Source organism: Sinohyriopsis cumingii, chromosome 3 (genome assembly GCF_028554795.1).
Source record: "Sinohyriopsis cumingii isolate HCF-2022 chromosome 3, ASM2855479v2, whole genome shotgun sequence".
In the NCBI taxonomy this organism is placed as follows: domain Eukaryota; kingdom Metazoa; phylum Mollusca; class Bivalvia; order Unionida; family Unionidae; genus Sinohyriopsis; species Sinohyriopsis cumingii.
In genome coordinates, this window is record NC_142963.1 from 107,844,318 (window position 1) to 107,871,450 (window position 27,133).

General features: G+C 36.0%; 1 protein-coding gene across 3 annotated transcripts; it reads left to right on the forward strand.

Annotated features, from left to right (window-relative positions):
- The first annotated feature begins 4,310 nt into the window (after nucleotides 1-4,310).
- On the forward strand, nucleotides 4,311-26,820 carry LOC149803508 (uncharacterized). Of its 3 annotated transcripts, none has more exons than XM_089953243.1 (4): nucleotides 4,311-4,426; nucleotides 10,511-10,793; nucleotides 14,042-14,316; nucleotides 20,224-26,820. In XM_089953243.1, the coding sequence occupies exons 2-4, from the start codon at nucleotides 10,561-10,563 to the stop codon at nucleotides 23,313-23,315; spliced, it is 3,600 nt and encodes a 1,199-aa protein (XP_089809369.1). In that variant the 5' UTR covers nucleotides 4,311-4,426; nucleotides 10,511-10,560; the 3' UTR covers nucleotides 23,316-26,820. The 3 variants fall into 3 exon arrangements, with proteins under 3 accessions (XP_089809369.1, XP_089809370.1, XP_089809372.1); XM_089953244.1 differs by lacking the exon at nucleotides 4,311-4,426 and adding an exon at nucleotides 4,449-5,215; XM_089953246.1 differs by lacking the exons at nucleotides 4,311-4,426; nucleotides 10,511-10,793 and adding an exon at nucleotides 10,836-10,931.
- Nucleotides 26,821-27,133: the final 313 nt, after the last annotated feature.

A 27,133-nucleotide genomic window follows, 5' to 3' on the forward strand; every position in this document is an offset into this window, starting at 1 on the left:
TGTATCATGATCTGCTGGATTGTTTTAATCAATTTGTATTCAGCTGATAATGTGTATCCACCTTCCAACTTACGATTTTGTAATGCTTCAAAATCAGATATATTTTTTTCAGGATCAAGTTGAATATGTATGCCGTCTTTTTATAGACAAAAATTATTTCAGAAATAATATCATTAATATTTGCAAAATTCATTTTATTATATATATTATACAATATATATTTAAAATAAAATATATTAGGTCATCATTGACCGTTTTTTGAGGACGATGCAACATATATTTTTTGTTTTGAGGACGGTACAAATATATATAGAAGCATATGTACAACACTGTGTATAAGTATATTTACAGCGTATATATACTTAATTCTAAAGACGTCAAAGTGACGTTTGTCTAGTGAGAATAGCCAAATTGATATTTTTCGAGTTTGCCAAATTGCTATTTGTCTAGTCAGAATAACCAAATGGGTATTTTTCTAGTGAGAATAGCCAAATTGATATTTTTCTATTTTGCCAAGTTATGTTATCGACCGGCTGATACGCGACGGCAGAATATCGACTTTGATATACCAGGATCGTAAGAAAAACAAAATCTTGTATTAAATGATATTGTTTTAGTTGATGTCAATGTTGTTGAGAACGTGTTATCTATTGACAAAAATCCGTGGACAAGTCATTCATCTCAGGGGTTAACCATTTCTGATATTCGAGTTTGGATTGTCGATGATCGTATCGAATGGTCAAATTTGGTTTATCTCGCAGTGTCTCTCGTCAGAAAAATATCTCAATTGCGGAGGGTTATTATAAATTTTACAGAAACCACTGGCAATTTTATTAACAATAATATAATTTTTTTAAAATTAGTTAGTTATAAACAGTGTGACAAAAAAATAAATAAGCGCGACTTTGACCTTGATGCTGAATTTATAATGATAATGAAACAACAGCATAATAATCATTGTGCGAGCTGTAATACAGTAATGTTGTGGCGATACTCGAGTAATGATCCAATACAATTTACCGTAGACAGAATTAATAGTAAGTTTGGTTATACACGCGAAAATGTAATGCGGACCTGTCTTGAATGTAAGCGACGTCGAGGTGCTAGTTAAATGAATGCGGTGGTAATTGTGTCTTCAGGAATTACTTGTAATTGTTCACGTACGAGTCCTGTTGATGAGCAGTTGAATCTAATCTGTAGATTGCAGGTCTGCCCATAGATCTTACCACGCTAGATATTGTATGTGTCGTTACACTCCAGATAGGATCAGTCGCTCTTTTTTTTACCACTTTCAAGTTCACCAGGTTCATATAAATATCTTACAGTAACATTACCTAATACTGGTTGTTTTGAAAAATCATGTCGTTGTATTGGTATTTTCTTTTGTAATTGCTTTAATAGGTTTCATAGAAGTTGTTCGAGTAATTTCATTATTTAATGCAGCTATCAATTTTGGTAATCTTGCAACCCACTGGCGGGATCTTGTATCTTGAATTATTTCCTTCGCATACTGATATCCAAATAACCGTTCAGCAAGCGTTCGATTAAATCGTTCAACAAATGCCTGATCACGATGTATTGCAATATGTCCTCGTCTAATTTCGACATTATGTTTTTTCATCTTAGATGATACTGCACCAAGAAATTCCTTGCCAGGACCAACCTGTAATAGTTGTGGCCATCGTAAGGGTCCCGGTTGATGAATTCGCTCAAAAGCAGATACAACTTTAGCATGTGTTTTAACTGATAGTGGCTCTGCTTCTTGATATCTACTTGCAACGTAAACGACAGTTAACGCGTATTTATGTGTTATATGACGTCTTCCAATTTTGATAGTATCGTGTGGTAAAAATAAAAGATCTGCCTGATGAACTTCATTAGTGATGCTGACTTCAAAACGTGCATGCTGAATTCGTTTAGGTGGTGGTAAATAAATTTGCCATATTGCCTGTCATGCTAACCATTTTCCAGCAGTAAACCGTGTAACATTTGCTGCATCAGCAAGTTTACTAATTGCTGCTCTACCTCTCCAATATCCCCTTGGGCTATAATAAATTAATTCCATTATTTTAATAATTGGTTAATTAATTACCAGCCCCTAATGCTAGTTTACCTTTCATCGCAGATCTTACCAACTAATTAGCTAATGATTCTCTGATATTTCTATTTTTTAAGGAATTTAACGAATTAATCAACTTTACATCTGCAATATGTCTATCTTGTAGGTTTTTACTTTTATAAGCTACATCATGAACGTGACATGCTCGATCAATATCATTTATAGGATACTCTCCAGGTCTTGGTTGATCTTGGTTATCAAGTCGGATATCAAGTCGGGTACCAGGACCACAATAATTATATCCTGGAAGATGTTTTTCTCCTGGGTATTTATCCCATGGTGTTCCTGGTAATTTTCCTATGAAGTAGCGATATCACCACCAATTTTACTAGTATAAATAAATGTATATTTATTTGTACCACATTTTACACATTTGTCTGTAAGTGCACTTTTATTATTTTTTGTTATTACTGTTGTCAACATACTCGTAGGAGTATGTGCTCTGCATCAAACACAATATAGATTCATATTATTTATTATATTTCTACAACACGGATGTCACTGATTTCTCAGCGACACGAAAACAAGAGCCAGTAAAATATATTTCAGCATTACAGAATTCCATCAGAATGATTATAATAGGTCCATCTGGGTCTGGTAAAACGCAGTTACTGCTTAATTTGATAATGAGATGGTTAAAGTGGGACAAGTTATATTTACTTGCATCATCAGTTGATGATCAGAGATGTTATGATGTACTTAAAGACTTTGATGAAAATGCAAAATTGTTAAATGATGATGGCGACATTATTAATTTTATAACTGATATTGATGAAACACCGTCGGTAGATGAATTAGACGGGTTTATTACTAACCTCGTAGTATATGATGACGTAATGTTCGACAAACAATCAAATCCAGCTAGAATATTTTCTCGAGGTAGGCATAAAAATACGGATATAATTTATGTCACTCAACGATATACACAAAAACCAAAAGTGATCAGAGATAACTGTAACATTTTAATTGTATTTAACGGAGTTTATACACATACCTTAAGAAATGTTCATCAAACGGTGCAGCGGAGATATGAACATAATTAGATTTAGAAATTTCTTTTCAAAAGCACAAAGTACCCAACACGGATTTATAACAATAAATTTACACAATCCCAAAACAAGATATCGTGTAGGTCTTGATAAAAATTTTGGTTGATAATTATTGTAGTAGAGGAGGCGCGACCACAAATAAGTGTCCCGACGGGTAAACAATTTTTTTATATAAAAAAAACAAACAACATTTTGACGTTATTGACCTTTTTTATGTTTTTTTTTGTTTGTTTTTGAAGCCTTAGTTTTCAAAAATAGTCTTTCCGGCAGTGATATCTTCACCCCACCCCTTATTAAATTTTTCCTAGGAAGCCTTAGTTTTCAAAAATGGACCTTTCAGCAAGTGGTCTGTTCGCCTCCTCTGCTGCTTGACACGAGATCGTGTCGTTACTGCATGCTTTGCACGCACGTGTTTGTTTAATCAGCTTCCAAAACTTGAGACATCTTGTCTTGATTATATAAGTTCATTTTTCTTGTATGCTTATAATTGTAATTATCTTTTTGATGTAAATTGCATTTTTGAACCTATTTCTACTAAAAAAAAATTAAAAAAACCGCCAGAATTTGAATAGTACTATTTAATTTAAATTTATGGATAGAACATATTTTTTGCCCTTTTTTTAGAAATCACATTGTTTATCCAACCAAATTCGGTCGTTCTCTTATCTTTGCTACATTGTAAACATAAACCAGGCTGGCTAGTGATATATCAATTGATACATTACAGCTTCACTGATCCCACGGGATAAAGAATTATTAAAATTAGATAGAAATTCAGCAAGCTCGCCTTGTTCTTTACTTCATTCCATTTGTACCTGTCGAAGCTTTGACTAATATACCTTCCCTCCTGTATGTTCGTTTTGTTGTTTTTTTACATTTAAATTATTTATTTTTTTAATAGATTGACAAGTGGAAAAGAGAACTAGCCAATGAGAGGGAAGTGTACAGATTCACTCATAAAACCACTTTCAAAATCAGTCAGTTTTTTTATAATAAAAAATTAAATATAATTTGCATTTGCATGAATGAGAAAATTCTTGTATTCCTTTTTGTTTGTTCCTCTATCTCTTTCTATTTAAATAGGCCTACCTGTCGCGTGCAGACAGTCTTGAGTTTGCTGTGGGTAAATACCTTTCCGGCGCCAAATGTCACTCTTCTGTTGTGGAGGTAGTTGCATCTTATTGGTGTGTGAAGACCCACAGTGATGACGATGTTCAGCATACGTAATTAGACTCAATAGTCCCTTGTGTACAGATAGGTATAGTGTCTAAAACATAAAAGTAGTCTAATCTGCTTTATCAGTATGTGCGTTCTATTCTTTTAGCGGAATGTCTTCCGATGATAAAGCATTATCAATGTTTCAACCGCAGTTGTGACAGGATCTGCGTGGGGTTGTTTTAGTTTTTTGCTTGTGTTTATGTTCCTGTTTAGCTTCTCTGTCAAGGATTAATTTCTCATATAAAAAGGGAATATTTGCACCCACTATGAATTGAGCTTCGTCTTCATTAAAAAACCCTACAAGAATTCGTTTGAGGGACATCGACTGTGCAATATTACTTGCACACCTTACCGTTTGTACTCGCACTCACTGGTGCTCGACGCGAGCTTGATGTTAAGAAAAAACTAATAATCGAAAGGAAAAAAAATCATACAGAGTGACAAACATACCTTAGATTACCCCCATGACCCGTTCTGACATAGGACCTTCTCTATCGTAATATATAAGAGAGAAGGTACGGAACTTCCAAATACTTCGCTCCACCATGACCCTCGATTTCCTTCTGCTATTTCCGTCTTTAAAGGTACGCGACCATGCTATATGGCTTGTTTTACTTCTGAGATATTTTTCTATCCATCAAGCCATCATTGACTTTTCTGCGTTGTACCAAACTGAAGTTATGGGCTCCGAAACGGGCGATTTTCGCGAAGTTTTCCTTTGTGGACACTTCGTGCTCATCTGAAAACCGGTGACAAGAGCGATATGGACACTGTTTTCAACTCTATGGTGCATCCCTTCTTGAATTACAGAACAGCAGTAGATGCAAAAGTAAGTTTTTTACTTACCATTAACTCGATTCAACTTTAGGAATCCTGTTCCATGCAAGTATTATACATTGTCTTCTTCACTGCACAACACATCGTATACATGCATCTCTATTTTAAAAATAGGCAGCACTAACGTCAACGTTGAAATATGATTGGCTCAAAAGGTTATTCTTATTATCATAGGAGCACGGAAGTGCCCACAAAGGAAAACTTCGCGAAAATCGCACGTTTTGGAGCCCGTAACTTCAGTTTGGTACAACGCAGAAAAGTCAATGATGGCTTGGTGGATAGAAAAATATCTCAGAAGTAAAACAAGTCATATAGAATGGTCGTGTACCTTTAAAGACGGAAATAGCAGAAGGAAATCGAGGGTCATGGGTGGAGCGAAGTATTTGGAAGTTCCGTACCTTCTTTCTTATATATTATGATAGAGAGGGTCCTATGTCAGAACGGGTCATGGGGGTAATCTAAGGTATTTTTGTCACTTTGTATGATTTTTTTCCTTTCAATTATTATTTTTTTCTTAACATCAAGCTCGCGTCGAGCACCTGTGTTTGTACTCTGCCGATTTTCATCACGAAAGCGCCAATGGGTCTAAAAGAAAAGTGCACAAAACCTTGAAATTTCATTCATCAGTTTATAACTTCGGATCTTATTGTTGCCATGGGGTTCCCATTGTAATGTTATTTGTTATTGAAGAATAACTGCAAAAGGCTTACTATACTATTGATTAAATACATGACATCAGTACATTTAGTAGTCAGAGTTTCTTCTGACCCATGTCACCCCATTTTTGATATTTGGATATTTAATGTGGGGGTGTAGGGTCAAAGTCCATTCCTTATCGAAAAGTTGGAATTCGCCGACACCATTTAGTGTCGGCATAGGGTAGCCACTTACTAGCAGGCCCAACAAACTTGAACAACCTTTCATCAAGATATACCTGCATGAAATCTATAGGACTGCGATCTATTTTCTCAAAAATCATGAGCATAGCATTTGTCATGTCTTTAATCCGCTGACAGATGAGATGAAAGTACATCATTGCTGAAACTTGACCTGGATCTGGCCATTTGCATCCTGAGTCACATGACTATACAAATCTGACAACCAACATGTCAGTGACATCAGAGGTCATATAGTCACGTGATATCAAAATAAACAAAGCCTAATGTTGTTGTACATAGAATTTGGACATATTATATAGAAGTCACTTAATGTTTGTAAATAAATATAATGCACACTTAATTCTCAACATATTTATTCTGAGAACAACGACCAGAAACCTGTTGGTATCGCAGAAGGGTGGAGAAACTATTTTCAAGAAGTACCTAGCATGTGTCAGCGATGTTTTTGTTGGTGTCACGTGACTACGACATTGACGTGCACTGTGCTTAGTGAATCTGGTTTTCTTCAAATTGCTGCAACATTTACAGATTTTTGGTCATTGTTTTCACAATAAACATTTTGAGAAGATTGTGGGTTTGTTAAAAAAATCCAATAAAAATTGTGTGACTTTCATTTATATGTTTGATTTGTTTTCCTACCGCAACACTAGAAATTGTTTACTGTTGATGTCACTGACATGTAGGACGTGAGAGTTGTGTAGTCATGTGACTAGGAATGCAAATGGCCAGATCCAGGTCATATTTCAGCAACGATGTACTTTCCTCTTGTCTGTCAGTGGATTAAAGTCAGAATGACTGCTATGATCACAATGTCTGAGAAAATAAATCATATTCTTATCGATTTCATGCAGGTACATTTCGATGAAAGGTTGTTCAAGTTTGCTGGGACAGCTAGCAAGTGGCTACCAACATGCCGACACCAAATAGTGTCGGCAAATTCCAACTTTTCGATAGGAATGGACTCTTGACCCTACACCCCAACATAAATGTCCAAATATCAAAAATGGGGTGACAAGGGTTAGGAAACTCGGACCATACATTTAGGAAGTGGAGAAAAGACTCCCCTGAAAGTATTTTCCCCATAGAACTTAAACCCAAGTAAACATATAACATAAATCAGCTGTTTGCATATATCAGTTCTAATACAGTGTGGAATGTCTGGAATACTTTTTCTGTGAAGTGATATTTTTAAGCTAATTAGATTAAGGCTTACAGTATACCCATCACTGTCAGCTTATTGGCATTTCAGATTAAACAGAAGCTTTTGATACAAACAAGCTGACTGCTCACTGTCTTTTTTTAAGTTTCTAAAACGGTCCAATTTATTAAAAACTATCATCTGCATCCAATATTTGCAATGTCTAGGTCAAATATTCTAAAACAAATACTGAGCAGATAAAAGGGACGTATTTTTGTTTACTTGTGTTTAAAGAGATGCAGTTCCAAAATGTACATAATTATCCTCAAGGTATTGGTTTTGGAGCCCTTAAGTACAAATTGTAGAATAATTCGTAAACAGTGTTAGTTTAATTAAAATTTTATTTACACTTTCAATCATCATTGTACCTGTACCAAAATTCAAAACTCAAACCTATTCATGGCTACATGGCTACAGATATTTGTTCGGGGAGTTTATTTATGAGTACCATTTTCCTTTCCTTCTTTGTAATGTCATCTGTTTCTGAGCAGTTGATCACAGCGCCAATCGTGACCATCATAGAGATGAGAAAAGAAATGTACGATCACAGAAAATGGCAAATATAGCAATAAATAATCTAATATAAATCAGTATTTTCTTCTCCTTAATATGTTTGTTTTAAAGCTTTTTGGTAATAGCAACAATGCATTTTCTACCATTCTGAAAATCATGCGAACAGAATTTAATGCATTTATGAAAGGGTTAGAAATGTATAATAATGTTTTCTTTATAAATTTATGTAAATGTTAATGTGCAAAAAAATAAAAATTTATAGATTTTAAAAAATATACTGATTTCAGTATACAAGATTACTTTTTGTCTTATTTAATAGTGGAAATAAGGAATGAATGAAAAAAGAAAAAATTGATAATTATTTCATTAATGGGCTTCTATAGGGAAAACAAAATATGAAGTGGGCAGAGATAAGAAGTCACCTAATTTTATTCATTGGACAGTTGACAATAAAAAAGTTGCTTCAAGGGTTTTAGGTCGGTGACATTATCAAAAAAATATAAAAAATGGGTATTTGGCAATTTGACTTGTTTTGGTCATTGTTATGCATAATCAGAGGTCTCGCTAGGATTTTAAAACTAGGAGTCCCACCATCAAAAGTTGCAGTCCCTTCTTTCCTACAGAATCAATACAGACGTGAGTGCATCTATTTTTAGATGGAGAGGTTTTCATAATGTAATCACTCACTTTAATAAAGCTTCATTACAACAGTCCTTTGACAGGATTGCAAATTTATAGTTTATTTATTTTTCTACATACTTGTAGTAATTTTAGGCAATGGTTAAATAGTATCTGATTTGCTGTTTTTATCCGTATTTTCGCAAATACATGTCAAGTCAGAAAACAGCATAGACCTTAAAGCGCATCTCGTGAATTTCACAACATTGCATTGTCTAATACGTTTCTGACCTACATAAATTGCATTTTAAAGTTAAATCTGTAATAATAAAAAATACCTCGGCTTTGGTTTCAATGATTTGTATATTTTTCTGAATATATTTGCCAGACACAGACATAGCTCTTGTTCGTCCATCAGAGTGAGACTGAATTTTGTCAATCTAAGTAAGGACTTATTCCAAACACTAAGCTAGGCATCACACAGTTTCTTACACTTAGCTACTATCCCATCCGAACTATCAATTCTAGCAGCTTTAGCACTCTTCTGAATCTCGTTACAGTCTTCATAAGTTTGCCATTTAACCCCAAAATACTTATCCAGATTTACAAATGGCATTTTGTGGAAGTCTCACCATGTCTTGATTCTGAGGTCACATGCACTGCTTATTCTGCTACATTCAGAAATGAACACAATAACAAAAGCTAAAGTTGTTTATTTGATGTAATTTTATAAATGACCACATGTACATCTCTGGGTCTTTCTGCCTCTGAATTCATTCACTGTAAATATCAGTACATTTCCAGCCAGCTGCCAGTCAAAGCCATTGAACTTGCCGACCAGCAATTGCATCATGTTCTTTTTGATGTACTCTTATAATGGCAATATGTATGTACATCAAGGGGTCTTTCAGTCACTGAATTCTGTCATTGTAAATATCAGCACAACTAACTGATCAACACATTTTCCCACAAAGCAGGTGGCTGAAGCAGGACTTGCAAGTCTTTGAATTTTGCCGCACACCTATTACTTGCATACAGAGGACTCCCACCTCAGTGATTTTCTGCGTCCCAGATCAAAAATTGGCATCCAAATACGCATAATTAAGCATTTCCGAGATCTCTGATAATGTGTATACTTATGGGATTTAGATAAGCTTGAAGCATTTTCTTTACTTGAAGCAAAGTGAAGCTTCTGAAAATTGCATCATCAGTTATATATTATCATGTGACATCTAAATAAAATGATTGCTCTAAAAATTATGACACTTCAAAACTGATGACATGTCGATATTGAGATTATCAAAGACAGTGAACTACATCACATCGGTTGCATCAAAACAGACTCACCCATACAAATATGGTGACCATGTTCTAAGGAAACTCCCAGCATTGATTCACAAGAAGTTGACAGTGTTCGGGCATTTTTTAAATCCTGAATGCTTTTTTTGTTTTAAAAATTGGTAGGGGGTACAAACAAACTGGAGGGTGTGTGAATAATATACACAGAGAGCAGGGTGGGGAAATGAAGAAAAATTACTATATAGGCTGTGTACATAATTTTATTTTGGTATCTACAGTGTGACCCTGCTATAGTGTGCTCCTTTATAACATGAATTTGGAAATAACACAATTGTGGCATGACTCCCAAAATATCATATACTTGTATTTTTCTCATAGTCATACACATTTTTTTCTTCTTGAAAGTACAAAAAATAATGATTAAAAATTTTATTATCAATTTGGGGAAGAGATTGCATTTAAATTCTAATATAGGATGAACATGGCATGGCTCCTTAAAATTAATGAATTCATGCATAATGTATTTTATATACTTGGTAGAAAAAACAACACAGACCCTCATATTCATGTGCATTATGCTATTGCAGAACAGGATCTTGGTTGTTTGCAGTTTGATTACTTATAAGCAAGTATATATGGTATAGGATTTTGGGTTATGACACTTGAGTCATATCATGGGATATGTGGGTGGGAACAGGTAATAAAAGGTATTGGGATGTTCTCCTGTGAGCCATATAGTTAAATTTTGTTTCTTTTTCAGGTATAAAATTTAGCATCACTTGAGGCTTTCACTATTATTCAGTACTGAATATGTCTCGGTATGATGTTGACAAGTTTGATCCCCCACCAGATCCTGATTTGATCTGCTGCATCTGTCAGTGTGTTCTGGACGGAGCAGTGGAATGTCCATGTCGGCATGTTTTCTGTCGAGTCTGCATCGAAACCTGGCTGAGAAACAGACACACCTGCCCCACGTGCCGTGATACACTCAGAAAGACAGATTTGAAACCAGTCTTGCCACTTGTGCAAAACATGCTTAATAGGTGAGTAAATCTGTGTGGTTTTACATTCACTTTCTGAAAGAAATTTCTCTTAAACCCAGCTTGCCCCACGTGCCATGATACACTCAGAAAGACATATTTGAAACCAGTCTTGCCACTTGTGCAAAACATGCTTAATAGGTGAGCAGATCTGTGTGGCTTTACATTCACTTTTTGAAAGAAATTTCTCGTAAACCCAGCTTTAAAAAGCACTGTTATGATAAGACTGTCATTTATAACCAAACTATTAAGGTGAAGATCATGTTTATAATGTATTGTTTTAAAACATGTTGTAATGATTTTGGTTGAGTGTTCATCTGTCTTCATAAACAATATTTTATGAAGTAGGGGTTGTCTCAGAACAAATTTATTGTACTAATATTGTTGGAATATTCTTTTTGCATTTGCTCTTGAGATTTACCCAGTGTAGTCAGAATAAATAATGGAATCAATAAGCGTAAATCTTGGTATATTTGGAGGGTGGGGGACACATTCCATGGCCCTTGAGTCTCACCATCAAAAGTTGCAGTTCCTTCTTTCCTAAAGAATCAACACAGACGTGAGTGCATCTATTTTTAGATGGAGAGGTTTTTGTAATGTAATTTCTCACTTTAATATAATATAGCTTCATTACAACAGTCCATTGACAGGATTGCAAATGTATGGTTTATTTATTTGTCTACGTATTTGTAGTAATTTTAGGCAATGGTTAAATAGTATCTGATTTGCTGTTTTTTCCCCGTAGTTTTGCAAATACGTGTTAAGTCTGAAAACAGCATAGACCTTAAAGAGCATCTCACAAATTCCACAACACAGAATTGTTCCATACGTTTCTGACCTACATAATTTGCATTTTAAAGTTAAATCTTTAATAAAATAATACCTTGGCTTTGCTTTCAATGATTTGTATATTTTTCTGAAAATATTTGCCTGATGATTTACGAAAACAATCTAATGAACTGGTGCATCCCAGACTTAGCGAAGTATGTCATTATGTCCCGTTAGGCCTACTGGTTCACTTACAGTTTCAAACTAATTTTATGATGAAATAGTATACAAGAGGCAGTTAATATATATCCAGATCACCAATTCTGATCTTAAAACGCATGTTTGTTTGTTTTATCATTAAAGGATATCATGCAGGAAATTGATAGTTGCTACCTTACTTGGAAAAGGGCTAATGGTCAATCAGCTATCAAAACGTATGCTTGTGAATGGGCAAGAGTTTGTTTGTCAACGTAATTGATATCAAAACTAGGCCTAGCTACTGATGTATTGATGAATACATTTCGCTACAATACTAGAACTAACCAGGCTTAGGTGATGGGTATTTTTAAAAAATACGGTACGGTCAGTCAGTGTACCTCTTAAATAATCACAGGGCGAAGTCGTTTTCACTTTCCTAAAAGAAGAAGGCAAAGTTTACGTTTTTAGGTGACTTGTCACCCACTTATAAATGGCATATTGTTTAAGTCTCAACATGTCTTGATTCTGAGGTCACGTGCACTGCTTATTCCGCTACATTCGGAAATGAACACAATAACAAAAGCTAAAGTTGTTTATTTGATGTACTTTTATAAATGACCACATGTACATCTCTGGGTCTTTCTGACTCTGAATTCAATCACTGTAAATATCAGTACATATTCCCATGCAGCCATCAGTCAGAGCCATAGAACTTGCTGCCCAGCTATTGCATCATGTTCTGTTTTTATGTACTCTTATTAGATGGCAACATGTATGTATCAATGGGTCTTTCAGTCACTGAAATCTAAAGTTGTTTATTTTATGTACTTTTATAAATGACCACATGTACATCTCTGGGTCTTTCTGCCTCTGAATTCAATCACTGTAAATATCAGTACGTTTTCCCACACGGCCGTCAGTCAAAGCCATTGAACTTGCTGCCCAGCTATTGCATCATGTTCTTTTGTATGTACTCTTATAAGATGGCAACATGTATGTATCAATGGGTCTTTCAGTCACTGAATTGTGTCATTGTAAATATCAGCACAGCTAATTGATCAACACATTTTCCCACAAAGCAGGTGGCTGAAGCAGGACTCGCAAGTCTTTGAATTTTGCCGCACACCTATTACATGAGTACGGAGGACTCCCGCCTCAGTGATTTTCTGCGTCCCAGATAAAAATTGGCATCCAAATACACATAATTAAGCGTTTCCGAGATCTCTGATCACTATACCCTTCTTCCAAGGGGATGTTGGTCAGTTATCATTACTATACCCTTCTTCCGAAGGGATGTAGGTCATAGTTATCATCATTATACCCTTCTTCCAAAGGGATGTAGGTCAGTTATCATCACTATACCCTTCTTCCAAGGGGATATAGGTCACAATTATCATCATTATACCCTTCTTCCAAAGGGATGCATGTCAGTTATCATCACTATACCCTTCTTCCAAAGGGATGTAGGTCAGTTATCATCACTATACCCCTCTTCCAAGGGGATATAGGTCACAATTATCATCATTATATCCTTCTTCCAAAGGGATGCAGGTCACAGTTATCATCACTATACCCTTCTTCCAAAGGGATGTAAGTCACAGTGGTCATTGCTATACCCTTTTTCCAAGAGATGTTGGTCGCAGTTATCATCACTATACCCATCTTCCAAAGGGATATTGATCACAGTTATCGTTGCTATACCTTTCTTCCAAGTATCACCTAAAATTTAGAGTCATGGTGAATATTATTGAGTGAAAATACTCTTTAAAAAACTAGAACACTCCCGTGGCCTAGTGGTTCGAGCTTCTGCCTCGGATGTGGGAGGTCACAGGTTCAAACCACAGCTGAGTTATACCAAAGACGTATAAGAATGGTACTTAAGCTGCCTCACTAGGTACTCAGCCTTAAGAGGTTAGTGTTAGGACTGGTCTGCCCGGTGTCAGGGTAATATGACTGGGTGGGACATGATGCTACATGTCTCCTGCACGATGCCCAAGTGCTAGACATCACTATAAACTGTGACACTGCAGACATCATAGCGATATGACTGAAAAATTGTTAAAGCAGCTTTAAAAATTCAAATCACACATACAATTATTAGAGATTGAAGCTGTTTATTTTTCAATTTTTATTAATTTGTGTCCTCAAAATTATTGTAACATTTGTTCTACCACTGAATCAAAGTTATTATTTGGAACAATGTAAGAAACTTCACCTAGTATGTCTTTGTCTTTTTTCTTTAGTTCTTGTTGACTGCTTCATTGACGGTTTGTTCCTATCTACAGGTTACTAATGTTCTGTGATTTTCATGTCAATGGTTGCCCTGAGAAGATAATGCTGGAACATTTTGAAGCCCATGTGAAAATCTGTGGCTACGAGAGATGTGTGTGCAGGTTTGCCAAGTGTGGCCTCAGCATATTGAGGAAGCACTTGAAGCAGCATGAGGATGATGAGTGTGAGCATCGAGAGTTGCAGTGCATGCAGGGTTGCAGTCTCATGGTACCACTGAACCAAGCTGTCACACATAACTGCATTCAGGCACTGAAGGATCACATCACTGGTAAGCGCATCTTTTAGATACCGTGTATTGGGTAATTTCAGTGGCACTTGATGGCACAAATTGTTTTACTCTTAAACTTTTCAATTTTACATATATTGATTGTCAGCATGCCCACCAAAGTAAAAAATATGAAATTTTGCATTAGATTCTGTACATACAGTAACAAGAAACATGTATCCTCAAGTACAGTACACACATCATGGATTGCGGAGTATCCAATCGATTTTATGGTCGTAGACACAGTGTGCAAGGGGTTAAGCAGATTTGTGTGTCCATAATATCAGGCGGTCACCCATTATAGATTGTTGGACTCTGTCACACATTTTAATGGGGCTGTAGTGGGTTTTATTGCATTTGTCATTGATTTTACTGCATCAACATGGGGGTCAACATGCTAAGCAAATAGAAGTGAGAAAACCCATTATAAACACCACCATCTAATGTGTCAGTTACATACCTGTACAAACTGTAGTAGTATTGCTTATGGTGTTTATCAATGGCCTACAATACAGCTCATGCAATATTTTGGTTGACCATGCTTCAGAGTGGGAGTGGAGAGGATTAGGAAAAAACCTCCACCATCTTTCTACGCATCCAGGTGGAGTTGCCACAGCAGTTTGAGGAAAATAGCTCTGTACACGATGCTTTCTTAGAGAGCTACATCCATTGTCTGCTATGGAGTATATGTAACATGATGGTTCAGTGTTATGTACTGAGCTGTGCTACAGCCAGCCAAGTCAGTTGCTGAAGAAGATGATGCATACACCAAAAAAGTGGGGCGGGGGTTGGGAATGGGAATAAACATGGGTGCAGAAATATGTGCTTCATGGTACAGTTACCATCTTAAATCATCGCATATTAAATATCAGCTTGTTCCATATTAAACAAGTACTTACAGTAGTTGTGTACTTGTACTCGCCTGTCAGATCTGTTTTATACATAATAGTAATTCCATCAAATATGTGTATCAAGAAGCTTAATTTCTATAATAAAAACATTTACATTAAAATCCATTTAATTTCTTGCTAATACTTTCACACAAATGTATGAACAGGGTTCTTTTTTTGTTGCTGCAGTATTCATATTTGCTGGACATGTCCAAAGGGTCTGATTCATGAAGGAGTTGCATTCTGTATTTTGAAAAATGTATCCATCATTGTTCGTATCAGGTTGTCATATGATGCACCATGGTGCAGGAAAGGAGGAGAACTCCTGAAGTATCAAGTTGGCACTCTACCTGACAATGTACTTCATGTAGACAGAGTTGATTTTTTTTCAACTTATTTCCCAGCTAAAATGCAATAACTGGAAGAAATAAATTTCCTCTTCTTTGTCTGGTTATGAAAGGAGTATTGGTTCTTTACCATTCTAATGCTGACTTTGAGAGAGATTGTTCAGTATTGTTAACAAAAGTAAAACTTAATTCAGATCCAGGCTCTGTAACCCAGCACTTACTGTTGTGCAAAACATTCATAGTCTCAGCTGGTAAAAAGTATTTTGAAATGCAATATGAGAGTCTTGCTTTTTAAAGCTCGAAGTGTTATTTATGAAAACTTAAAGCAGTAATTAGTGTTAAAAGTCCAGAGGAATAATTAAATCATTTTGTACATGTGCTCATTGAATTTTTATTATATTATATGTGGATTACTCTTTTTCTGCTCGGAGTACTCTTTTTGTCCACTTGGATTACACTTTTTCCTCGCCAGGGGTTGGCATATATGCTAGTGGTTAGAGTGTCCACCTTGGAAGCAGGAGGTTGTAGGTTCAATCCCTGGCCAAGTCATACCAAAGACTTATAAAAATGGTGCTAACAGAAGCCTTGCTTGGTGCTCTGCATTAAGAGGTTAGTACTTGGACTGGTCGTCCTGCTGTCAGGATAATGTGACTGGGTGGGACATGGTGCTACATGTCTGCGACATTATGCCCCAGTGCTAAACATCACTGTAAACTGCTAGGCTGCAGACGTGATAGCAATGTGACTGAAAAATTGTTAAAGCTACATTAAAAATCCAAATCATACACACAAAATTCTGACACAGCTATTATAAGAAACACAATTAGTGAATTGTATATGTACTTCACCCAAAGAAAGGTCAAAGGTAGTGCTCTAGAAATGCTCTTGCCACAAATATTCAACAGGTATGTGTACATGTAAAATGCCTGAACCCAGTTTGGGAGTAAACCATTCAGTTGTGTGGGTTCAGTGGAGTTTGTTTTAAAAATATTGAGTCGTTCTCTTAAGGACAGTGAAAAAACATATTCATTGACACATTTGTTTGATAACTGTGAATTTGTTTCACTGCAAAGCAGCAGGGAGTTGAATGTTTGATTATATTAGCCAGTCTCTCTGCCCCAATAACTGAAATGATTTTGTTCCAACAAGTATTAACACTGGAAGGACAGTTTCCTGTGTGTACGTGAATGATTTGAAGCCAGGAAATAAAAAGGGTAAAGATGATCAAGGGTGGGGGTTGTTGTACAAGCATGACAGTGACCAAAACTACTGACAATTTGGTCCATGGTATGTATGATGGATGATTGGGCAGGCATCAATATTCTACTGTTTTCCTGTAAAATGGTAGATAAATTAATTGATTTATAAATTCTGTTAATAAGTTTATGATGGATGATTGAGCAGGCATCAGTATTCTACTGTTTTCCTGTAAAATGGTAGATAAATTAATTGATTTATAAATTCTGTTAATAAGGTTTTTTTTACACCACAGCATTGTTTGCTTGACTTGTGAGAATTAACTCTCAAAGCTATTTGCATTTGTTTAACTGGACTTAATCCTGCCTGGGGCTTCCAGTTTCTTGTTTCATTATCCTGTTATCTGTTGTAAATACTCACTAATTAAGACCCTGGCCTAATTGGTTGAATGACTAAAGCAAGAAACAAGGAACTATGGGTCATTTTTTTTATAGGAAATACAGAACAGTATTCAGTGGTCAACTGACTGCATGTCTGTTGATAACAACACAAAGCCATGCGCATGTGTTGGCGGCTTTCTCATATTTTGGAGGTGGGTATTTTATTTGATACATATTACTGCCCCATAACTGTAACAATTTCTAGTAGTGAGATTAACAGAAATCACTGAAATTAATTGATTTTAAATTCAGATGAGAATCTTTTCTTTTCTTTGAGCAAAAATTGAACACAGAACGTATTGAAAATGGAAAAGACTTACTGGCTTTTATTGTTGATAATTCAACAATAATGATTAACACTATTCAGCTTTTTAATTAGTTGACTTCTTTCAGACTAAGCTAAAATGAAATGGCAGTGATCGATTAATGACACATTTGAAATATTAACAAATTATAGAAACTTTGAATATTTTCGTCACATAAAGAAAGATGCAATCAAAAGAAAATTTGATTCTTCAAGAATATGCAAAATCTTGCCAAGTTATTGAAGCAAACCCTTAGGTTTTTTTTGCATAAAACTTTTGTTCTATTTCAAGAAATTGGAGAAATTATTGTTAAATCTCATGAGTGCAACTACAGTTGTGTTATATCCAACTTCTTAGATGATCTCTTCCCCAAAATGGTAATTTACTTTAGACACATTAATTGTCATACTTTGAATAAAGAAATTTATTTCCTGAATGAAAAAATATTCACGTTTTCGGGAGCCATGCCACATGATAATCATATTTTGTCCAAATTTGTGCTATAATGAAGCATGCTATAGCAGGGTTACACTGTGGTACAGCTAGTGCAATGAATTTAATTTTTCCCTAATACTACAAAATCAATTGATGGACTCGAGTCCTAATTTAATGCAACATAGTTTTTTATGATCAGTGATAGTGTGCACCCTTCACTGAAAACAATGGTCAACATAGAACAAATTAATAAGAAAGTCCCATTTATACCTGACTGGAGTGAAACAAACAAGTTCCAATAGTTACCTCATGCATGAGGTTTCATGAACATAATGCATGATTCTTCTGACATCCAGTAACAGCATTATAATAGCAATTCTTTACACAACTGCCATATAGCTCTTGCTTGTCCATTAGAGTGAGACTGAATTACCGGTATGTCATTGTCAGGCCAAGGAACGGTCTTATTCCAAGCACTAAGCCAGGCATCACACTTTCTTACATATGGCTACTGTTCCATGTGAACTGTCAGTTCTAGCAACTTTAACACTCTTCTGAATCTCATTACAATCTTCATCAATTTGCCGTTTAACTCCAAATTATATAAATTTGCAAACGGCATTTTGTCAAAGTCTCAGTGTATCTTGATTTCGAGGTTGCCTGCACTACTTATTTGGCTACAATTGGAAATGAACACAGTAATGAAAGCTAAAGTTGTTCATTTGATGTACTCTTAAAATGACTACATGTACATCACTGGGTCTTTCTGCCTCTGAATTCTGTCACTGTAAATATCAGTACATTTTCCCACCACTCAGTAGCTAGTTGAAGTCTTAAAACTTGCCACCCAGCTATAAGCATCATGTTCGTCCGATGTACTCTTACAGTGACAACATGTACATCTGGGGATCTTTCAGCCACTGAATTCTCTCATTGTGAATATTAGCACAGCTAAAATAATAAATTGATCAACATAATTTCCCACTCTGCAGATGGTTGAAGCAGGACTGGCAAGCCTTTGAATTTTCCATCCAGATATTGTGTGCATGTAGAAGACTCCTGTGTAAGTGATTTTCTGCACCCCAGGAATATTGTGTTCAGATATGCGTAATTAAGCGTTTCCAAGACCTCTGATAGCCTATGTTATCTAGTATGACTCACCTATCCCAGAGAACATTGTTCATTGTCACCATACAGGGTTCTCAGTAGATTTCCAAACTGAAGAGTCAGTTGACCCTTTACCCCAAAATCTCAAGAGTCAAAATTGAAATCTCAAGGGTTACTTCTGTTTTGGACAGTCTTGAGCCCATGGCTGTGATTCCTCATTATTGGTGGAAAATATGTTTAAGATTTCTTGTCTCACTATCTTTCTGTTTCTTTGGAGTCTGAGGTTCAGAAAATTCATCACCAGTAGGATGTTTCTGAGACTGAGACAGGAAAGAAATTATACTTATTTGCACCATTGTGATTTTAAAGTTCAGATGTATGCACAGAGTGTTATGTCAGTTCAATTTTTTCTGAATGATCCATTAATTAAAACGGATGAGTTTTTAAACGTTTTGATGGTTGAAGCAAATTAATCGCCAATAAAACACAACCCAGTGCTGAAAACTGGCTTCACGAAAAGCCATATATCTGCATTATGTATTGAGTTTAGTTTAAAGCACAATAAAACAAATGCTGACATTTCATCAGAAATAAATCCAACGAAGTCATAAATGATTCCCAATTTTTAAATATCCTGTCATATGATTGGTTGGTTGTTGTTGGGTATAATGCCATTTTTCAGCACACGATAGGCTGTACATGGCGGCCTGTATTAATGGTGGAGGAAGAACCTGGGGAAACCCCCGGAAAGAACCACCAACCCACGAGAAGCTACGGGCAAACTCTCTCACATACCCACATTGGCTGAATCTGAGAATGGAACCGGTGCAGACAGAGGTGAGATGGCAGTGATCCATAACGGAGATCGCATTAGACCACTCAGCCACTCTGGGCCCCCATGTCAAATGAAGCAAATTGCCAATCAAACAATTCAAGTTGTAAACGTTGTCCACTTACTTTGACAACTGGCTTTGCGAGCCAATTCCACAGTCATAGCTTAAGCTCTTCTGGGACATGCAAGCTACAAATTATTTCATACACTCAAGTTTGATATTTGTAATACGTACATTAGTAATAAAAAAAAATAAAGCTTTTAACAGTGTATTTTCATTGTGAATCACTGACTAAAGATAATATACATAGAAATAAATTGTCAGTTGAATCTTTTGTTCATTGTTGTTTTTTTCAGAGAAGAACAACCTGATTGAGACACTAAAATCCCGACTTCAGGAGCTAAATAGTCTGACCCAATCACTGAATGAGCAGATAGAGGAACTCCGACGACATGTTGAGGAACCACAAAATGATTCATTCGTCTCTGATACCAGTGATACAGATTTTACAGAGTTCTCGAGTGATGTTTCCATGCACGAAGATGAGGATGAAAATCAGACTACAAGACATGTACACATAATTCACACAGACAACCCTGCAAGCCCTGATGACAACAGAGTTGTGCAACTCCCACAAACTCTAGAAGTCATTAACTTTGAAAATCGTTATTCTCTTAGGAGCCGAACAATTCAACAGCAGCAGCTGCCAACACAGTATCAGGCAGGAGTTAATGTATCTGTTTCAAGTTCTGTTTCTAGTACAAGCCAGACTAGTAGTCAACCTCAGACCAGTACTAGTATCACTTACTTCTCTACCTCTGTGTTATCACAGCTACCCACACTTCGAGTTTCATCCAGCCAGCCTGTGAACCAGAACTTGTCAAGATATTATGATGTACAGATGTCACATGATGGTAATAGGAGTTCTCAGCAAAACAGCAACCAGTCTTCAGTATCAGCAACTGACAGTGTCACATTACAGGTGGCACCAGCATCAGTCTCATTTCTTAGTGAAAGCAACAATAACGAACTTGACATGAGCAGTGAGCAAGCTGAGCCAGAGGTGGTGGATTCCGATTCTGCCTTGTCACCACTATCACAGCACTCATCAGATACATTTGACTATCTGTCATCCTCACCTGCTTCTGGTTCAGCCTTTGTTGATGATGAAGGTGAAGATGGAAATAGTGAGGATAACAGTGATGATGATGAAGATGATGATGATGATGACAATTGTGATTATCATTATTATTCTGAGCATAGAGATCCATCTTCCCCTGGATCAAACTCAAGCTTTCACTCTTCTTGGACCAACACAAGTTATCAATCAGAACATTCAAGATCAAGTCCTGCTAATGGGGACAGTGACAATAAATCTATATCAGCCAACAGCACTGAGAGCACTTTACAGTCGGTTAGAAGCTATGCATCATCCTCCATCCAATCAGGAGGCAATGCTTGGGGCATATCTCCTTCTCAAAGACAATGGTCACATCAATCTCACTCAAGTTCCATCAGTACCTGGAGCTCATATCATTCAGAAAACAGGGACTCCTCTCTCCAGAGATACAGCTCTCATTCTGATTCCTCAGGTGGAGAATCTAGCTCTAGACATTGTAGCAGTAGTTCCAGCAAACTACAGACTGGTACAAAACATTCATTATCAGCCAGCTCTGAGGAGGACTCAGCGCCACATAATTCTACTCATGATGAAGATGCAGCTTCTAGCTTCTCAAATAGAACTCATCACACTGATGACTTTGCTGTGAGTGAAGACTTGCAACAGTTGGCAGTGGATGTGGCAGAACAGTCACACGTTTCTGACTGGAATTGTTCAGATGCAGGACAAAATACTAGTGCAGATGGTTTTGAATCAGATGCCAGCTTGAGTCCTCCCAGCAGATATGTTGAAAGTCATAGTGACAGCGAGCGTGGGTATTTAGATGGTGTTAAGTCTGAGTCTGCGACAATTAGTCAGCATTTAGGATCTAATAAATCACATAGTTCTAGTGAATCAAATAGTACATTAAGATCTGCCACTAGTTCAGAAAGTACTGAAACAGTCACATCACATGTGTCAAATACTCCAGATTCCTCTGGATTAGACGGAAGTAGTGACAGCGAAGGTTGGACTAGTGAAGAAGTAGCAGATGACAATCAACCCTCAGAAGATCAACCATCCAAACACGTTATTCATGGTGTTTACAGAACCAGCACACAAACCTCAAATTCACTGACAACCCAAAGCATTGATCAGCTGTGGTCAAAGAGCAATTTTTCTTCCAATGCAGTTCAGCTACCTACAGTAACTAGTAGTGGTCATAATCACCATTGGAACCAAACTGATCACAGTGCAATAATTTTCAAATCAGAGAGATCCTCAGTTAGCCATGTGATCACATCCACACATCATAAAGCACTACATAGTACTAATAAAGCTAGATCCACTGTAGCACAAGTGCAGTCCGAGACCCCTGTGATTGTAATCACAGACTCTGAAGAAGAGGCAAGCAAAAGGTCAATTGATTCAAAACCAGTGCAAAGGATAAAGACTGAGATGGATTCACAACCAGTTTTTGAACAGCCAAGGAATAGTTTAACATGGCCACGACATAGATTATTTAGTGAAAATAGCCAACAGCGAGCTTTGCCTGGATATTCTGATCTAGGAACTAGTTCTACTTGCAGTGAGGCTAAGGATATTATTAAGAAAAGAAAATTTGATTCAGTCTCTGAACATTTAGTGAATGGTACATCTCTACCAAGTTATAAAAAATGTAAAGTGGAAACAGTGGGGACTCAGGTTTGGGGTCAGTCTAATTCTACAGCAATTGCACCGAGTGTTCCTCCAAGCCTTAATGTTAAGATTGATTTATCACTTTTTAATATTTCTGGTAACACCTTATTGGGACAGCCTCTGGTACCAACTGTTGTACCAGAAAATAGCATCCAGTTCTCAGGATCAGCAGAAAAAAAAGCTGTTGCTACCAACAGTTCTACTAAAGTACCACCATTATTTGTTGCTGGTGTTGCCAATGGAGATGCACAAAACAGGAATGTTTTAAAGGAAAATAACTTGGGTTTTGCAGTTAGTAGACCTGTTGAGACAGTTGATACTAGAAGAGTAGAGCATGGAACAGGCAGCAGATGTAAACCAATGGCTATCTTGGGTAGGAACAATGTTTATAATGGTACTAACATAGCTTCCTCTGGTGGATGGTCTGCTGCTCAACAAACCAGTGACCAGGACTTATCAGACAGTGATGGAACTGATGACACTTGGGAACCTGATGATAACTCATTACAGATGTCTGATGACACTATCTCAGATGATATTGAAAGCGATGAAAGTTATGAAGTTCTGGTGCCAAAGTCTATTGCAGAACTTCTTGATGAGTGTGATTCTGGTGATACTGATGTCAGCTGGGCCCCCGACATGGAGGACTGAAGCATTAGTTAAATAAAATTTATGTGATTAGGATAGTTGTATATTCTACTGGTTCTCCCTCAGTTAGACAAATAATCATAGGTAAGCCAAGTACCAGGTCCCATATTCTTGAATCTTTGTGGGCTGGAACTTTAGTTTACGGTCATGGCACCAAAATCAAATACACTACCACTGTCAGACAAATTTCAAAATTAGAACCTTTCCCAGCAGATTAGCAGTAAAGTCCCTTGTAGCCCAGTTTAGATTCATTTGCCCAGAAAAGACAAAGAAGGCAATGTGAAATTGTTAGCTGCAGCACTATCCTTTTTATTAGCTGTTAACAGTCTTTGCCATTTTTAAAGTATTCTTTGTTGGAATCATTTAGTAGCCCATTGGGCCACATGACTTCTGGATAAGATTGCTCAGAACCATTATTCGCACTGGGAACAACATTTATCATATCTCAACTACTTTGTCTGTATTACATAAGTGAAATTATAATGCTAACTTTTTTCCAATTTAAGTTGCAGAATGTCAAAATTTTTAAACTTAGAGCTTGAGTGAAAAAAATTAAAATACCAGGTTGGGACCTGTTAGACAAGTTACATTTGGTCTGGCAATCCTGTGTCTTGTCCATTAAGTGTATAGAAGGCCAGTGAGATTTTTTTGAAAATGGAAGCTACAAGGTGTTTTGGGGCACACAGGTGTTTTGGCATAGGTTTCACTCATGCTGTTTGCAGTTTTCTGTTAGTGATTGATCTGTTGCTTAGATCATTTATGTTAGGTTTAAGTTTCTGTCCACCTGCTTAGATTCAGTCCAACCATAATTAATGAAAATTCTTATAACAGATTTGTCAACAAATATTGCAGATAGAAATCATTAATTTAGAAAGATGGCTTTAGTTTGACATTTTGCATAATTTAATGAAATTATTTAGTCTTTTAAGGCAAAAGTGTTGGATAAAACATTATATGTTCTACATTTTGGATGCTTTATGCATCAGTTTTAGTTTAGTAATCAAAACACCTATGCACTGTTCGCATTTGATATATTCTGTTCAGCTGTCCATGTCAGTGGGAATAATATGAAACTTAATGAATTTTTCTGATGTATGCATTTGTTTTAATTTTAAAAAATTGTAATATGGATGTTTAGTGACTAGTGCTACTTCATTTGGCTGAAACCTAATGTAAATCTGATGAGCAGTTGTGTGGCACTTAGGTCTCTTGTAAACTGTGCTCATTTATATAAATCTGCACTTTTATTGTAATAAATGAAATTTTTCTTTGGATAAATATGAAGCGGAAGAATAAGATTTTAAAATCAAACAAGATTTGAAATCTGTGATACATGTTAGCTGTGTATTTAAAAACAAAAATAATAAAACCTGTTTTGCCATAATAGTCTTAATTTTTATGGATAGTAGGGTATATTCTTGAGTAAGCAATTGCAGGATTATTGCTAATATAAATCATACATAAAAGTAGCATACCCTACATCTGTTTACTTAGAAAATTTCCCACCCACCCACCATACATTTTCAGCTCTAGAATAGACCCAGGAGCATAATGGTAACTAGATTCTGCCATTAGCAATACAAGAGTTAGTAAAAAAATCTGTTGTTTGACCTGCCATCACAAACAAAAGAACAAATCACTAACTTTGCCCATCTTTCACACAATTCAGCTTTAATTAAACTTCGTACAGTATTTGCCCAGTCCTGTAATGACTGTTGTGTAAATTAATATATAAATATACCTGGAATGACTGTTCATTACACCACAGTAGTTCTCACTGTCATTGTACAGATTCACCATTTTTTCAGTCTACTGTGAGTTAATTTTCGTAGTTACTAATTGTCATTTATTTTGAATGGGGAAAACAAACTTATTTCATGGGTACCTAAATTTGAAAAATTTTCCTCAGTCAACATCTGTATATCGAAAACTATTTATTTAATGATACAAAATAAAGAACAAAAATATGCAGAAAACGGGGGTTGGTCACTTGAATGGTTAAAACAATACCTACAGCCTGTATGAATACAAATATAATCAGTCCCATCATGTTTTTTCCGAGTTTTCAGCATTAGATACACCAAATGCAGCCAATAACATCGGGTGAAGCTGTTATTGAAGCACATCTTTATGACCTTTTATGTAAATGATTGTCACCTTTTATGTAAATGAATGTCCATAAAGTTGCACCATCAGTATGGATCGTCGTGTCAGTTAGGTCACTGATGACCAAAATATCTGACAGATGGCACCTAATGATCTGTTTCTGGGATGATTAAAAAAGCTTGATCTGTTTAATTCTGCAATGTCAGGATTATTTATTTGGCAAAAGTTTGTGTTCACTAGAAGAACTGGCTGACACAATGTTTACTGCCAGGAAAAAATTTGACATGATGTTTGTTATGTGGTTTTACCAAGAGACTTATTTAATATGTTTATTTAATGCCTGATTGACATGATGCTTGTTCAAAGATCAGTGATGTGAGCTTTAGAATTGGGCTGTAATTAGTGTATTGATACATAGTATATCATAAATACTATTGGTTCAAGCAATAATTTTAGTATGGTACAGTCTTGTTCATTTGAATTTAAACTGGATGAAATGAGAGGTACTTTGAGGAGGATTTTAATTTTAATGGGGAGGTTTCCTACCCATAGTTAAAATTTTGAAATGCTTTAATGAATGTTTTGTTTGGTTTAGTGCCAGACATAGCAGCCAGCATATTTGCTTGAGAAAGAGCCTTGGAAGAACCAATACCACTTTGGAAGCTACTAGCAAGCCTTCTCACATACACAAAGTGGTTGGGATGAGACTCCAACTCGCATGGACAGAATTGAGATGTGCCATCCGGATATAATGTCGTGCACTGTGATGTCACAATGAAAGCTATGCATTTTGCCAAACAACTTCATACTACCCTCGATTGTGACGATTCCACTCAACATGCTCTTTATTTGACCCAAGTTTAGTACATGCCACCATTGTAAAAGTCCATAGCGATAGATAATTTTCGTCTGGAAGTTTCTTTGTGACATTTAAGGTGCAGATCATTCAATAATCTGGATTGAATAGACTTTGGTTAAAGAAAATTAGTGTTAAATTTTAAAATAATAATTTATATTTAATTTATATTTAATTTAAAATGAATAAATTCACATACATGCCCCATGTGACTTGTACTATAGAAGGAAAGGACAAGAAGGGCATACAGCGTATTTGAAAAATATTTGTTGACTTTGATGTAAAGAGAAATATTGTACATAATAAATATAACTTTTTGGAGAGACTGAATGGATGAATAAATGATGAATTAAATTAATGTTTTTGAGAACTGTACAATTTATTTTCTGTTGGAACTAATTTGTTTACAGCTAGTTTTATATGAAACAACTAGAAACAAAGATGGAGGTATTGAAAATGTATGTATTAATTGGGATATCGGAGTGAAATTGTTTGCATTTATTAAACTTAATTCATAGTGTTATGAAATAAACTGTGAACATGAAACATTTTCTTTGCTTTGTAATGTGTAAAAACAATCATGACCATTAATCAGAGAATTTCGGAGACTTCATTGAATGTGTACATGAGGGGGACATTCCTATCAATGAAATGAATAGGGACTTTAGTAATTTTTACCTGTTATGCTGCAAGAAATACAACTTGAGTTCAAAAACAACATTAGAAGGTCACTGTCACCCATTTTTCATGCATCAGTAACTTAAGGTATATTGTTTCATTTCTCTTACATTCCTAATGACTACATTCCTAATGACTTGATAATGTAACAAGGTATGGGGAGACCTTTGTCTCAGGAAAA